The sequence below is a fragment of the Rhamphochromis sp. 'chilingali' genome (assembly GCF_963969265.1).
Source record: "Rhamphochromis sp. 'chilingali' genome assembly, chromosome: 18".
Taxonomy (NCBI): Eukaryota; Metazoa; Chordata; class Actinopteri; order Cichliformes; family Cichlidae; genus Rhamphochromis; species Rhamphochromis sp. 'chilingali'.
In genome coordinates this window covers 22,026,012-22,043,323 of record NC_137945.1, presented here as the reverse complement: position 1 = coordinate 22,043,323, position 17,312 = coordinate 22,026,012, and the positions used below count along the sequence as shown (strand labels likewise).

The 17,312-nt window shown below is 38.6% G+C and overlaps 1 protein-coding gene across 1 annotated transcript in view; it reads right to left on the bottom strand.

The window, feature by feature from the left end:
• The window catches only part of ofcc1 (orofacial cleft 1 candidate 1), a 75,058-nt gene extending 66,220 nt beyond the window's left edge, over positions 1 to 8,838 (bottom strand). Inside the window, exons 1-5 of the mRNA XM_080865668.1 lie at positions 8,760 to 8,838; positions 4,458 to 4,524; positions 3,898 to 4,077; positions 1,408 to 1,512; positions 675 to 758 (exon numbers count right to left, since the gene is read on the bottom strand). Of these exons, the coding sequence (XP_080721794.1) occupies positions 675 to 758; positions 1,408 to 1,512; positions 3,898 to 4,077; positions 4,458 to 4,524; positions 8,760 to 8,777 (454 nt within the window). The 5' untranslated portion in view covers positions 8,778 to 8,838. The remainder of the gene's footprint in view (positions 1 to 674; positions 759 to 1,407; positions 1,513 to 3,897; positions 4,078 to 4,457; positions 4,525 to 8,759) is intronic.
• Between the last annotated feature and the right edge of the window lie 8,474 nt (positions 8,839 to 17,312).

Genomic DNA, 17,312 nt, shown 5'->3' with positions numbered 1-17,312 from the left:
CTAAATTCTACCGTGTTGAAGCGGGCCTAAACCCATCACTTGTGCGCTGGAATTACAAGAGAGATGTGCGTCATGTCAACAGGATCTGGTATGACTGTCTTCACCCAGAACAATGCTAAGCTTAAACCATCTCAGTATTGCCTGGATGGCTACATATTTAAATGAAACTGAGCTAATGAGAAAAGGCACGACTACTGTGAGACAATAGGGTTGCTTGGAAAGCACCGTCTGCTGGTGAGCGTCCCTTTCTAGTTTACTCTTTGTTCTATGGTAGTGCTGCTTTTAGTGGGAAATACAGCATCATATTTTTGGGTGGATGGTTTCTGTTATTTACATTTAACATTAGAAAGTAGAACACACAAGAAAATATGACATTCTTGTTCACAAAATTGTGTTTTTAATGATATTTTAATACAGATGGAAGTTAACAGAAAGATGTATCTCTAAAATCTGAAAAGAAATTTAGTGCTTCTGCACTATCTACACTAACCAGCATGTCTGTGAATTATACCAATGATTTAAACCAGCAATACAAGCAAATACATGCAAACTAGTTTAAGTGATACACATAGGTTAAATGTGCAAAACTGGATGAAATTTGGCTAAATATCACAATAAATCAAGGACCCACAAATCACTATGGCACTGTAGTATAGCTAATAGGGGATACATACCAGGTAAGTCAATGAAGGTGTCTTCGTCATCCAGCAACGCAGTTATTCTTTCATACAGTTTCTTTTCATCAGCAGTGAAACTTTCTGTAAATCCAAACAAGTATATTTGAATGGTGCCAAAAAAAGAAATATATTTCTTTTTGTGTGCTTTAATAATTACTTTCTGCTTATCAGCCAACTCAATCGAAACTGCATCTTAACATGCAAATTAGTCGTGGGGAAGGGTGAAAATCAAGTGTATGTAGAGGGGTAATGAAATGGGAGCATTAACATGCCTGTTAGCTGGCCTGTCATCATGTGATGAGATTTGATTTGGTGGATCCTTTGATATTACACGGCAGTGATATCCAAAAGATACAGGTGAAATGCCTTCTCCATTAATAGCCAGGTTTCATTATAACATGCATATTACTTGGCTCCCAAGAGCTTGCCTTTAATAGGCCTACTTTAGGAGGGGGCTGCAAACTCCTGATATGGCTCTGCACGTGTCATTTGACGGGGGGGGGGGGGGGGGGGGGGAGAGAGAGAGAAAATGCCACTGTGAAATGAAAACTGACCAATGATACATGACCTTCATCAATGACAACGACTTGGGTAGCCAATCTAGTGATGCCATCACTTGGTGTATTTACATAGACCGCCGTGGCATCACGAATGGCAGCCTGTTACTAGTGATCTCTCTCACCCCTCTTTAATGAACCGAGGAGAACCATTATGACAGAGAATGGCATACTTAATTCCAGCTCATCTTCAGCGCTGACCCCAGTCGTCCTGCAATGCCCCGAGTCCGTCTGCCTTGTCGATGACGGGTCAAAGTAATTTTGCGCACGTTCATTTCCTGTGGAAAGTGCACGACGAGGAAAGCGAATGAGAGAAAGAGGGATTGGGAGTTGGCGGGGTGGTAAGGGAGGGGAAGGAGGGAGTTGTACAGGTTCAGGTTAGTGGTTATTAGAAGCACATGAAGCAAAATGTTAATTTTGAAACCCACACTGTCGAAGGGCAGTGGTAGTGGCTGCTACTAGATAAGGCAGAGCCAAGATGAGACAGGAGTTCAGAGGCGCAGAGAAAGAACTGGGAAAAAGACTCCTGGGTTTCTCAGTGCACCTCTCCACGGCCTGCGGTGCTCTGGGGCCTAATTAGCATGCTGCAAAAGGTCATGGCAAGCAATCTCTTAAATATGACTGCCATATGTTTTCCATGTTCAAAAGGAACTAATGAGAAAGTCTACAAGCCCAAAAGTACCTGGAATTTCAAAGACAATACCAGCTAAATACTCCGAGGTCAGCGGCCTAGAGAAGGAGGCAAGTTTGGGGGAGCAGATCCAAAGGAAAATAACTTGAGCCCATGTCTCATTGACTTCTTATTAGCAATCACTGACCTATGGGTATCAAGTCTGCTCCACAGAGTTTATGGGAATCAGTTGGCTCAGGGGCACTTTCTATTAAAGGTACACCCCACCTACAGCTTTTTTTTAACCCCTGGAATCATTATCATTGCAAGCCTTGAATATTTTGCTCCAATCTAAATTGCTTGACTTGTATTTCTCAGATTGTGGGGGGAAAATGGATTAAGTCATGTTATATATTCCACACAAGGCGCGTTTATAGAAGTCTGAGGGCTTCAGTGATTGGTTGCATAAAAATGCGAGTTTGTTTGCATAAAAGGACCACTGGCCACTCGGCCACTACCCCCAAAAAAACTCCACAGAAATTCTTTTGTGTTCTTGTAAAATATCTGCATGAGGTTTTCCTGCTCTTTCATACTCCAACTTAAACACTCAGACTGAAATACTTATTAAGAGTCATGCTGCTACATGACTCTTCAATGGTGTCATAAATTGACTGTGAAATTCACATGTTAAATCCTGGTACATTGTTAGCAGAGAGTTTGAACAATTTCTCCGCAAATAGCTCTGAGGTTATGAAACCCTTTTTTCAAATACAAATTTGCATAATGGTAGTAGCTTCGTGAATCGCCTTTTGAATCATAGCTGTGATTTACCTAAATAGTCTGGCTGCCCTCCAATTCATCTCTCTAATGAAAATTTCAATTATCTGTTCTTACATGCACAATATCTGTAACTAGCACTTCTTGGCAGCCAGAGATACTGTTAGCAGAGACCAAGAGATAATGAAAGAGTCTGGAAAAGGCCAAAGTGTCACAAACATGGAACATTTTCTGTTTGGATCTTCCAGTAAAGGCACACAAGTCAGAAGTGCTTATTGCGTGCTACTGATTCATAGTTTGTGGATTCAGAACCTATAAATTCTTCAGTGCATTTTCAATTTTATTTATTTGCAGTGTTTCAGCAACCATAAATTGCCTTCCTAATCAAGTCCATGTAAAAATGAAGGCAGTCCATCAAAGCAGGCTTCCCTTGTCCAATTGCAGCGCTACTCTGAGTTACTGGCAGTCAGATGTAACACTCCTCTCTGAACGGATGGGGCTCGCTCTCTGATTCCGGATTTGGTCGCCTACCTTGCAAATCCTTATAATGGATATTGACAGTGTTTAATTCACACCAAATGCGAGCCGATGGTGGGAGAGAAAAAAAAAGATGATTGCTTTTCCAGAGCAACTTGAGAATGAACTTTATTTTCCACCCAGGATTTGCTCTGCCTCTTGTGCATAAAAAATAATGACAAAATAGATAATAATTACTAGCCATACACAGCGAAAGCAAAATAAACCATATTAAATCAAGAATCTAACATGTGACTCATCCCCGAGAAAACTGGCACACTCACAACCTCGAACACATCCTAATTTACCATCCCATTCCTCAAGAGTTCTCTCTGACATACTGAATTATAAGGGGGCATATTCGTATGCCTGATTGGCCTTAAGCTGTGTTTTGGGGGCGTTGTGAGTACACCACACAGACAGCGGATCGGCTCGATAGCGTAGTAGCGTATGTAAATGCACTCTCCTATGACTCCAGCCCACCACAAGGCATGTAGCCGAGAGTGGGAGTCAAGGCTGATTGTGTCGAGGGTACTTCTAGATAGAGATAGAACACCCACTACTGTAGCGTTCTCCAGCGAAGGAAGAAGTTATACGAGGGTTGCTTGTTAGGACACGCTTGCTTTGGAATGCAGGGACCAAGGGCCCCCCAAATGGAAAGCTACAGACTGAGAGAAGGAAAGAGGCAGTGAGAGAAAGGTTAGATCAGGAACACATCTACTGTCAACAAATTTGAGGCTAATGAAGAATGAAGCTTCACCTCTTTCTTTGGCAGGGGCTCGCGGCTCCATTTTTTTTTGGTGAGCTGCAAGGGTGCTATCTGGCCTGTCACCTCGAATTTCTCTCCCGAGCCAAACCGGAGGAATGGAACGCTCGGTGCTTCTTTCTCCATCAAAGGCTGGGTTTTCAATGCCCACCACATTAGCTCTCGCTTCTCTCCCTGACAGAATAAATAGAAACATAAATGAAAATACAATGACACGCAGGGCCGGGACAACACTTACATCAAAGTGAGTCATTAAAAGAAAAAAGAAAAAAACAAGGCATATTTATAAACAACAGAATTCTATTGGTGCTTTGACTGCCCCAAAATGTTCAAGCGCATCCTCCTCGAATGATGCTAAAACACAATTAGGTTAAAATTAAATCAGAATCTTGCAGGAGGAGGAGAAAAAAAAGAGGAGAAGAAGAAATGATTAAAATAATTACAAATTGCGCCCTGACAAGCAAGAGCAAAATTTAGCCCAAAGCCATTTGTCTGTAATTAGTTAATTAATCCTTACACAAATTATGAGCAATAACTCATCAAGCAGGACTCACCCATCAGAAATTCAGCCGACTTGGATTTCTTCTGCTTAGGTTGCTGCAGAGCCTTCTGCTGTAACTTCTGGAGGGAAATTGTTAAATGAATAAATTAGCTGCAGAATGAAGATCATCATTTATGATCCGCAACTAACGCAGTATTTTAAATATGGGACGACACTGAAATGTCATTTAATTTACATCGCCGCTAAAGGGGTCAAGCACTAATTGAACAACATGAGTGGAAAAGAATTTAATCATAAATAGATAAGAAAAGTTGACACGAATGTGTAATGAAGGTCACATTAAAATACTCCCTCCTTGTTTCTAAAAAGAACGGGCAACAACACTCGCGCCTGGAAAATTATGCATTTTCTTTCTTTCTTTCTTTTTTTCTGCACAAGCTGCATGAGAGTACACCGTCTCGGTGTGCAAATGAGTATGGAAATCCAGGCACACTTCTCATTACTTCCATTCACATGAACTCAACCTAAAAACCCTCAAAGGAGGGAGAGAAGTGGTGTTTAAATAACATCATGTCAGGTCTCCTGCATTTGGTAAAGACAGATTTTTGATGAAGGACTTATTCTTGAAGATGCCACAAATTTAATATAAATGGCGGCAGGGGGAATACAAAGACAGGCTAAGTGAACACTATTCCGACTTGGAGTTGTAGGTGGTCTTCACTGGTATGAAGTGGAAAGAAAAAAGAAGAAGGGCTATAAGACAGAAAGTATGGGTTTCTTTGAAATCAAGAGTATGTGGAACAAACCCCGCACTCCCACATTTCTCTCATTTCTGCGGACAAGCAGAACAATAAGAAAGCCGAGGTAAAAAGCATAAGTAGTTGTTTTTGTTATTGATATGTTTACATAAGAATGCGCCATATAAAAGAGCTTTGTTGCTCAGAGCGTATGGAGCTTTTTAAGCATCATTTTATGCAGATTTCAGTGATGAACTGTGCTCATGCCCATGAACAGCATGTATTTGTATACAATATTTAATTTCAAAGGAAAAATCAAGGGGCAGAATGGGTGGGGAGGGCTTATTTCAACTCTAAATGACAGAGCAATTAAAATAGCAGAGGACTACTTCCAGACCAATCTGGTAAGAGGAGTTTTTGTAAATCTGTTTTTACATTCAACAAGCCCTACAGCAAGACATTCATTTATACCACTGAGATTAATGCTTATCTAATTGTAACTTATTTAAAAACCATTTTCTTTTCGACTGGGTACCAATCATTTTCTCTGAGTTGCACATACAAAAATGAGAGACAAATTTGGCATTGGTGAAGATGTCTCCATGTCGTTTCTTTCATTTTCTTCTTCTTCTTCTTCTCTCTCTCTCTCTGATTTTTTTTTTTACATTTCAGTAAACAATTTACAGAACTTTCTGCACTAATGTTCAGGTGCATACTCAAATTATCGACATTCCCTGCAACAATTAGAAGAAAATTAATCAAACAGTTCTTTTTTTGCTAATGAAAAATGCACACACTCCTCATTTGTACACCAGACAACTTAAATAATATTATCCTGCAAACTAAATCAGTGATTTGAATAAGCTAAATGGTATTTGCATCCTTTATATGGTATTAAAATGCTGATTGTTATTGGAACCTCAGAGCCAATTCGGAAATCCTTAATGACTAAATATAAAATAATGTCCATCCACACTACAGTTTTCCCCCTTGACACTAAAAGCTTGTTGTTCAGCCTTTTAACAACACATACTGTGATTAGAAACATTTCAGATTTGTTTGCTACTGTAATTGATTTTCAGACTAGGAAAATAATCTTTAATAGTCTGCATATATAAGTCCTTTCAACACAGATGTTTGCTATTATTGTTCAATGTTTCTCCCAAGGACACTGTGGCATGTGGCTGGGGATTGAACCACAAACCATCTGAAGAGTGGACGTTTAAGAAGAAGCCACCTTTTATGCTAACAGCCCAATTAGAAATATCTGCAATATCATTTACTTCATAATTTATAGCAGACTTTACATTTTAAGCACATAACATGAAGGGTTTTTGGCACTGTTCTTTTTTTCTTTCTTTGTCTTTACACTGGTTGTCCTCAAAGCACATTTTGTATTACTCTGATTTATAAAAGTTCCCATGTTTCTAACTGTGCATAGTGCGATAGCTTCATGCCCTGCAAATAAAAGTGTCAATTTGAATATAAGGTAACCAAGTAAAGAGCCTAGACTCTATATGGTAGCCCCAGACTCTGGGTGCACATCCTGCCATGTAAAGCTCTCTGTCATGAAAGCTAAGAAAGGACTCATTAAAAAAAACAAAAAAGCCAACTAATTGGTCAGGTGCAGGACTTACTATGCAGTACACTGAGATATGTGAAAACCAGCCCAAGCCAAAGTTTCTGCTGTTTTCTGTGACTTTGCACAAACATGTGTTAAACTTTTGGAGCTGCACCAAAATTACACGCCAAGAAATTTGGATATATTATACCATTCACAACAGCCATACTGTAAATAGTAGCACAGCACAAAAGGCCCATTCTCTTCCCATCTGAAGGCATCTACATATGCCCCTTTAAATCCACCCACTCCACCTCATTTCACTGTGAAGCACACCAAATGCTTACTTTGCAGCCAACATGGGAAAAAAATAATTTACAACGGGTGACAAAAAAGGAGAATCGTGACTTTTTTCCCTTTCTTTCTTTTTAAATGTGATTGTTGTCAAAAGGAATTGAGCACAACAATGCCTTGTTCAGTTCTTGTTGCATTGAAAGGCATAGCTAGAAGGGCTTGGGGAAGACCGCTCGCTGCTAGGGGCTGGTGGGCACAGACCAGCTAGAAAGTGAATTTTGCATACTGTACGGATCATCGCCCAGTTCAGCCCAGTCACATTGAATCTGCCATCAACCAATTGTGCTTCATGAAACCGTCAACCCTCATTTACGTCTGCCTGTTTTCTTCCCCATACAGCTGTAAACAAGGCCCCAGCTTTGAGCTGTCTTCCTCTGTCCCTGCGCGCTGCTTGCCAGGGGAGAGTAGACAGCAAAACCTTGTCTTCACTGAGCTACTTAAAGCTACCATTTCCAGACAAGCACCCTGCGCACTAGGCAAAGGATTCAGGGACAAGAGTGATTCTGGAAGTGACAAGAGTTTTAAGAGCTTTACACAGAGATCCCATAATGTGTTTTGTGTCTTCACTGAGCTCCAACTTGTACCTAAAAATAATTTCTTATTTGTCTTGATCAACACAGTTTGAATCCAAGGGCATGATACACACAGCGAGTAAAGTCATTAATATACATATATGTGCGACTACACATCATAACTCCATGCAATAAAACGATGTGACACGCAAAAGTTGAGCCTTGCTAAATCAATGACCACTTTTGTTTTCATGTTGACAAAGTCTCTTTTTATCTATCCACATAATAAAAATTGTTATATTGATAAAATGTCATAAGAATAATTAAAACATCTACAAAGCATCTCTATTTAAATGAGTATAGATAAGGTTAGCATTTTGTTTCAAAAGCATACAAAGCCAATTCTACCCTTAAAATGTGAAACCGTCTCAATTTATAGAGCAGCCTTATATGTGCATGGTAATTGTGACCCACCAAACAGTTTCTTCTAAACAACAACCGCGTCAGTTGGTGTAGACAGAAAACATAATTAGTATTCAAGCTTAATTAATCTACGCTGGCCCCCTTTAAGTGAATTAGTCAATTATTTATGCATGTGTGCTCCTTTGATGCTAACAGATTATGTATGTTGCTGGAAAAAACCTTGAAAAATGACTTTGAAAACTTTCTACCATAAAATGTCACTACAAGCTTTTGTACCGACTTAGAAATGTCATTGAAGGGCATGAATTCTGAATGGATGTGAAAACAAACTGCAGAGAATCAGTAAATTCTTATTGTTGCCAAAATTTTAGATAAGTCGTCTAAACGCTGCAATTCCACAATCCAGGGAAAAATACAAAACAAATACCAAAATAATGCCAGTAAATATGAGCCAAATATGCTCTTTTTGTCCTAATCCATGGAATGGAAATCTAACACAGGTCGGATCAAGGTCTTTCCTAGGATCATGGGAACTCCTTGGGATTTTCAAGAGCCTTTTTGTTTTTACCCTTGAGAACCAGGCACTGGCCTCTGCATCTCTCAGTCCCCCCCCATTGAAAACCCAGAGGCAGCACAGAGGAATGCTAAATGTCAATGGTCAGGCTGCTCCAGCACCTTGAGAGAGAGGGAGAGCTGGAGGTACAAGGATTTGACCTCGCTGTGTTCAGTCACACTGTTATGAGGGCCAGAAGTGAAACTGTACTCACACTGCCAAAGGTGTCCATCTCCACAAACTGCAAAAGATCATCACTGGCTGACCCTGATTTCTGAACTTAGACCAGGCCTAAAAAACAGAATGTGTGAAAAATGGTGGAAAAAAACATAAAGTTAAACCGAGGCTCATGAAAAACTAAAAACTAAATAAAAAGCACAGAGATGCTACTATTGACTTAATTTCAAACGTTAAATTTGCCTCTTAATTTAAAGCATGCCTATATTATTAGAGCTATAAAAAAAAAAGGTTTATTTGAATGTGTGTACGAAAGCCTTTACTGCAGCACACACAGCATTACACACTCTCCTCCTGCTTGTGTGCTTAAAACCGTTATCTCTGCAATGCATCTCAGAGAATGTAGGACACTAAACACCATTTATTATCACAGATAACAAATTATTTGCCTTGATTATTCAAAGTGTTTATTCATTTACATCTGATACAATATCATTTGGTATTTTTATCGTCTTTTCCTATGGTAATTCACATGGCTTGCACAAGTTTCTGCTGAAATAGCAAAACAAACCCCAGGCAAAATGTGAAAGATTATCCCATACCATGCGAGCTAGGATGAAATGCTATACTTTTTCACACTGAACACTGCTCCACTGGGTGTGATTGAAAAACATGTAAAGCTATTGAATCTGTGGTTTGTATATGTGAGGGAAAATGAGTGTTGTAACAAGTGGGCCAGTGTTTTTGTAATTGTTTCAAATTACACTCGACGTAATAACTCAGTGAAAGCGGAGCCAGTGTGCGGTCCGCACACATTAACTAGGCAAAGACCACAGGATATCCATGCACCTTATCACGGCCCACAAAAAAAGAGAACAAAAAAAGAAAAGGAAAAAGCGATCGCGTAAACAACTGTGGAGAGTAAAACTTTTCAGCTACATTTCCAGCTGCATCTATTTGTGTCTAATGGCGCTTATCACCAGAAGAAGGATAATACTTTTAGATAAAGAGGTGCTTTGTAGCATTTCCTGTACATGTGTATTTTATTGAATTAAAGACACCCTAACATTCCTGTTTTTAATTTGGTAAACTGTTTTTCTGGCATTGTGTGTTTGCATGTGTGTGTGTGTGTGTGTGCAATCGTTTTACACAGGCTGTAAAATTGTGATGCTGTGAGAAAAATAAGTCCATTAGTAGTTAAAACTGAACACCCCCTGCCAAATACTGAGATTGCCAGTACTGTTGTTAACCATATAAAGGACTGGCTCACTTTTCTGCTTTCCGTCAACAGCCATATGTGAATATATTACAGCACTGCACAACAAACCCCAAAGGTCCAGGAAGTTTAATGCACTTTCTGGACTTTTTTTTTTTTTTTTTGCTAGTATCAATCCAAAAAAAAAGACAAGAAGTTTGGACTTCTCTGCTGTGTTAATTTAACTCATGTGTTTACTGAGCAATACACCCATGCAAACACACTCTGCCGACACGAGCCAGGGTGCAGCTAAATGATCTATATACGATTTCCTGCAATTGCATTTGTTTTTGACCTGCACACCACAAAACTGTTCAATCACAGCAAAATGGTGGGAACAAGCAGCTCGGTTCAGAGTTTAAAAAGACAACGCTGCCGTCGATTGATTGCTGTTTTAAATTTTGGAACTGAAAATATTTCGGCTTTTAAAGAACTTTTTCACGACTTTTTCTGGACCTTTCCACACAAAGCAGCATTTTAAAGGCTTTCTCTCAAAACTTTTTAAGAGTTAAACTTTATTCACATAAATTCAAACACTGAATATATTAAATAAGGAGCTTGTGCTTTACCCTAGACGTCTAAAATAGTGACAGCACTAATATGAACAATGGATCTACTGATTAAAAATACCGCAAGTGTGTGCATTGTTCCTCAGGAATGTCACTATATTTGACCTGCAACCTTTTTCCATCTACTTCTTTCGCCCTGAGAAAGACCATCTCCTCTGTCATCTAGTCAGCTAAGCTCAATCAGCCCCTAATCCAGAATGACAGTGGGATCAGTGTTTGCAGTAGACAAGGCACTTCCCCTTTTTTTGAGGCGTGGTGTGACCTGAAATCTTCCCTGACATTTTTTTTCCCGTTTCCACAAACACGGATCGGGGCTGTAATTCAATAGTCACAAAGAGACAGGGCATCGCGCACCAAAGAATATTTTATTTGCTTGCAGACAGAAGCCTTTTCTTGTTCTTTGACAGCCGTCAGTCTCCCCCAAAACACACAGTTCACACGGCTGACAATAAGAGTCAAAAAAGGGGCCAGGCTTTTTAACATTTTGCAGCATATTTACTTTAAATGTGCTCTTTGCACTTTATAAATTTATAGTAACATAAGAAACAATCCCTTTTTCTGAGTTCTGTCAAACTGCTCCTCTTCAGGTAAATTAAAAGCAGGTAAGAAGGCTTTTCACTAAACTATGTAATTTGATCTGAATGGATTATTAAGCCAAACTTTTGCAAATAACTAGCACACCATAACAGTAACTGAATACATAGATATTGTTATTACTTAGGATTAAGAGGTATGTTACCTTGTGAAGTCAGAATCCTCCCTCTTTATGGTTAGCTACACCTCAGTCGCCAAGGCGATAGTGACGCAGGTCCTAACAGCAAGCCCTTACACTTGGTGTCAGATGACCTCCTCATGTTCACTTTCTCTGGGTGAAAGTACACACGTCCGGTTTTAAACTTTTTATATTTGAAAGATAGCACACAATTCATTATTCGAGAGCGGCAAGATGACTGTCATGAATACAACATGAATGACAGAAGCAGGAACTGTGAGTTATCCAATTTCACATTTTGGGGAAGGACATTTCTGACAGTTTGTGGCAACCCATGACCAACACCATTAAGCTGGCAAGATAAAGTCTGGTCTGTGTAATAGTTTCATCTAACAGATGGCATCACTGCTCAACAAGGCTGAATTATTAATGCGGAGTGCGGTATGGCGCTTCTTCAAACAAATGTTTACATATAGTTTCACCTGAACAAAAGTACGAAACTTCCCCCTTTTGTCATCGCTCAGTGTCGATTCCAGTGAACCTCCCAAACTGACGTTAAAGTGCTCGTGCTGCTGTGTAAACATCCATTATGTAGTATGTGACAATTCACACGAGTTGCATGCATTATTTAAAGGAAAGTGCAGACAAATGTATTTCTCAGCCAAAGAAAACCAAGCAAGCTTTACAGCTGCTATGAAGGATAGTCACAAAATGCCCAGCGGATTGGCCCATTCATGTTTGGCATAAGGCATATTAACACTAATGTCTCCTTAAAACAGATCATGAACTACTAATGCTTCCCTTAGAACAAACAGTCAGCCTCTGTTTTATTTATGACTGCAAAGCCATCAGGCCATTGGTGGCCTTTTCAACTGAGGAAGAGAGATTGCTCATATGTATCAGCAATGAATAGCCCTCATTTGTTTTTTGCCACTACGGAGTCACTGTTTTGTTTTATCAAAAGTTTATGATAGCTGCTGTGAACACTCTGAGTTCATTCAGGGGACCCGTATCACACTCTTTCTTTGGTTAATGAACAAAGCCGAAAACAATCAGAAGTTAACTACGAACAACAACGCATCATTAATGCATGTTTGAATCAAAAGCAGTATTTACAGGATCTATATTACACTTACATTTGTTTAATTTTATTTTTGCTTATTAAGCTGGTTAAATATATTCTAAATAAGATGCCCACCGATTTGGACCTCCCATTTTCTGCCTAAGCTGTCATTGATCGTTTATGCGATTAAATATAGACCTAAATCTCCATCTTATCCAATTAATTCTCTTTGCAGGCATGAGAGTGGCTAATGATGTTATCTTACCTAATTAACCTGTATAGGGATTCAACTCCAGGACAGGGGATTGTTCATCCTTCATCCAAGTGTTCATTATTATCATTACAATCATTATCATAAAAGGGCCAACTTATGATGTTGGCCATTCCACCACTATTAATCTAGATTGAGTCTTTTTTTTTTTTTCATTTTGGGGAGGGGGATCCTTTGGGTCATTTTTAATTATCACTAAAAGAATGGGAATTCTTGCAAAGCTGAGTAAGTTCAGTTGTGGTCACAGCAATCACTGCAATCCCACGAGGCCACATTACGCGAATGTGATCCGACTGTCTATGACTGAAGGGACATTTCAGATTTTTGCTGTGTTTAGGGCCCTGTGTCCCAAATACATTGAAACTGTTTCTACAGCTTTCTGTCAGCTTTCCATTTGAGTGTGGGCTTCAACCTATTAACTCCGCATACTTGAAGAAGATCAATAGCCTTCATTGGGCCATGTGTCATTAGCTAATCGGATATTGATGAGGGTATTGACACACACCTAATTAATCTCAGGCCTGGTGCTGGCTTTCATATGTTTCCTTAATTATGCACTTCATCTTAGTCCCAACACATCAGCAGATTTCTGCTTCCTGTGTGACAGTGAGTAAAAGTTACCTGTCAAGTCTCACTCTAGCATTTAAAGTTTTTTTTCCTATGTTGCTCTTTTAAAACTGGTATTAATTTTAGGAGCACTGAAGTAAACAAGCATGTTAAGCACGTTTAGTTCTGAGTCAGTTTCCTAAACCTAGTATTATTGTAATCATTGCCACGGAAATCCTATGTGAAGAATGAGTAAAGCATGCCAGCTTTATGCATGTGTGCACAGAAAGTATGCATACACACACTATATAGGTAGGAGGACCCATGCATTCATGTGCACTTCTTTGCACAAACCTTTCATATACGTTCGCATGTGCTTTGTGTGCAGCTGTATATGTATATCTGTTGTGTTGAAACATCCCGGCTGATCAATAGAACAGCGCGCTGGTGTACAGATGAGAGAGCACCTGAAGGTGACCCTGACTACTGGCATCACCACAGGGCTCCAATAAGCTGCTCCTCAACCGCTGCTCTGCAAACCACAAATCTCCAACTTTTAGCCTGCTGCTGTTGGTTTGATTATTGTTTATAGATACAGCCGAGAATTAAAGCATGGCCCGCAGGCAGCATAATTATTTACAGCTGAAAACTCATATCATTACCAGCATGCTCCTAATTGCCAGAAGTAATATCAATGTTAGTTGATTAAGCTTATTTTTTTCATCTTCACTCTCTGTAATGTGCAGAGATTGTTTTCCCTCAGCATATGGGGTGACGGTTTATCTCAATACAGCTGTTCATCTGGCTTCACTTCTATTCCCCCCCCCCCCGCTGTTCATTCCAAAATACAATATTGTGGTATCTTCAGAGGGTAGAGATCGATTGCTCTACTTTTTGTATTTTGCTCACAAGGTCAAAGAAAACACAAGAGATTCATCCTTCATTGCTCAAAAATAATTTATCTCTGTAAAGATTTTCCCTAAATAGACACAGATGTGACTTACAGGAGCAATTGCACATACTGACTCAAGGTGATGTCAGAGTTACAGAGAAAGGTCCAGCGAGATGTAAACCTACCGTTAATTCACAATCGAATGATTAATTCAAACAAATGTTTCTTTGGCCTGGACCTCTCTCCCTTTGCTATGGACTTGTCAAAATATTTCACCCTGTATTTAAGGCAGCAAGAAAGATGAGGCTATTAATAACATCGCCCATGAAGGGAAAATATATAAACCTTGAAGGCTACATTATTATTCGCATGTACTGTAGATTACTCAAACATGAATGTGGCGCTGCAGCACCATAAACCTATTTCTTGGATCCAAGTATAGGAAACTGATGTAAAAAAAAAAAGTTTATCCTGTTGTTTTATGCTAAATGTTAAAATTAAAAAGGATGAAACACTGAACTGTATTATATACTGTTTATCTGAAACTGCCTCCTATGCATGTACATAATGCCTTAACATCCACCAGGTTATTGGGAATCCATTCAGTGTTAAGGGCAAGGTTTGGGGTCTGTGTGCATTTTTACAGAGAAACTGTAATGGCAAAATCTATGACATCTTTTTATTTTAACATCCTCTAATATAGAAAAACCTGCCTTTTAAAACAATACCCAACTGTAACCCTAAACCTTGACGAGTCATTGGTGACCTGTTGGATTTTATAGGCGAGTGAAACTGGAAAAGGTGTTGCTAAGAGTAAGTGTTAGTGCAATTCTGTCAAAAAAGAAAAAAAATTCTGTATCTATTGTCAAAAAAATTTTTCTGAATTCGCTTTGCTGTCTCTTTCACCATAGAGTTCATGTAGATCTATAAGAGCGGGAGTGAGTGACATTTTTTTTTAAAGTGGCTTGCATGTAAAACCTCAACTTTGGTTTCATCAATCTCGAGAAAAATTGCTGTAGAAAGGAAACTTGCTTTACATGATGCACCATAAGCACATGTGAAAATTTCACATTACTTATTTTGAATGCCTCAAATGTCAAAGAGAAAACTGACGTGGCCCTAAAAGATTGCGTCTATAAGGGAATTAATCACAAGAATCCTTCTCCTGTTTCTATGGTTAAAATTGTGCAGAGGAGTGGAATAATTTTTAAAAGGGCAATGCAAATAGTGATTAAAAGTGTGCCTAGGGTCATCATTAGGGCATGATCTCACAGAAATTGAGAGTAAGAGGGACGTGTTTGAGAAACATTTTGGTGACCAACAAGGGGCTTTTCACATGCAAATGACTCCATATGACAAGAATTTATTATTTATTATTTTTGACAGGCAGTGAGTCTGCCCCTTTTGATGAGCACCCAAAGTGCTTGAGGAAATTAGACAATTGTTAGGAAACTTTGTGCTATAAATACATTGTTTTTCTTTCTTTGCCATTTATTCTGAAATACAGCGAAGACATGTCAGAGTGAAGGACTTATGATCTCTTTTTAAAGATCAGGAAGCCAGAGGCTGCACTCTGTTAGTGGCTCAAAGGGTTGGCGTGTATAGGATACGATAAGAAATACAGTCTGAGACAAGAGTGAACATACAAGTTTGGCTTTATCGATTGCTTCAACTTAACTTTGGTGACTCACAGCAAACATCAAAAGAAATATGTAATATAAAACCGTACTGCTGCTTGGTGATTGGTTATATTTAGCTTAAAGTAGCTTAAGTTTATTGACTTTTTTGAACAACTAAACATCAAAAATGTAACAAAAACATGACATACAACATTGTGTAAAAGTCTTAAGCAGCCAAACTTTCTTTTAATTTGTAATTCATCACTTTATAAGAATTATAAAGTGATAAATCCAAATTTAAAATTTTGGTTCAAATCATCAATATATGTGGAGAAGTCCGGGAGAGAGGTACAACAATGAGTGTGTACCACCTGGAAAGCATCTGATTGGCAACAGCTTCATTTTTCAGCATGACAATGAATGCAAACACAGTAATGCAGTAAAATCATACCTGGATATAAAAACACACAATGAAAGACTATCTGTCATGGATTGGCCTCCCCAGAGCCTAAACCTCAACATTACTTAAGCAGTGTGGGATCATCTCGACAGAGAATAGAACAAATAAGCAGACAACATCCACAGATGATGAAGAAGAAGAAGAGCTCTGAATGCCAATTAAAGAAGCCTGGAGGACTATTCCTGAAGACCACTTAAAGAAATTACAAGAAAGCTTGTTCAAGAAAGTTCGGTTTGTTTTGAAGAAGAATTGATGTTAAGGTTTGCTGGAATTGTACAAACTCTGTTTTGCCTTGTATATTGTATTTCCTTGTATATTTTGGCATGTTCCAATCTAATGCCCTTTGCGTGCAATAAAAAGTGCAATTACATTAATATGTTCATTAATAAATTCTAATTGAATTACAATCCTAACTGTACTGTAATGACACTAAATTATTCCTATAATATATAATAGTGGGAGTAGTTACTTGTGTTTTAAAACCTGACATCAGGTGTGATCACTGCAGATCAGAGTAAATCCAGACATTTTTTCCCTATTAAGTACAGTTTAATTCCTATTATATACACACAGTTGCAAAGCTGGACGAGCTTCTGCTTAGAAAAACCTTCTGTATTCCCGTTTAACTTCATTTCTGAAAAAAAAGTTTCCTCAATAACACAATCTTAAACTTTAACTGTCATTAGAACTGTATGAGAAAATTGTTAACTCGTTGGGTTTGAAAGATTGATTTGATTGAATCTTTATTTTGAACATGTTGAAAAAGTACAACAACATAGAATTAAAAAGAGACAAACAAACAAAGCAAAACAAAAGGAAAACGAGCAACCACAACTACAAATAACTTTCAAAAAGGAGCAGGAAGAAGCATAAGCTTATTTAATCCCACCCCTTTTCCACTATCTAGTAATCAACAGACTACAGAAATACCTCCTTGCAATTACATTATATGTCACATGTATTTTTATTTATTTATTTATTTATTTATTTATTATATATCTATCCATACATACATATATACACATACACACATATACACATTTTCAATAACCCCAGTAACACCTCAAAGGATACACAACCTACAGATATATATACCCATACCAACGTGCACCCGCACACACATGAAAATATTGGACAAGGACACCCTATCAAATCTCTACCTCCTCCCTGTACCCTGCAAAAACCATATCCTTAAACCACTTT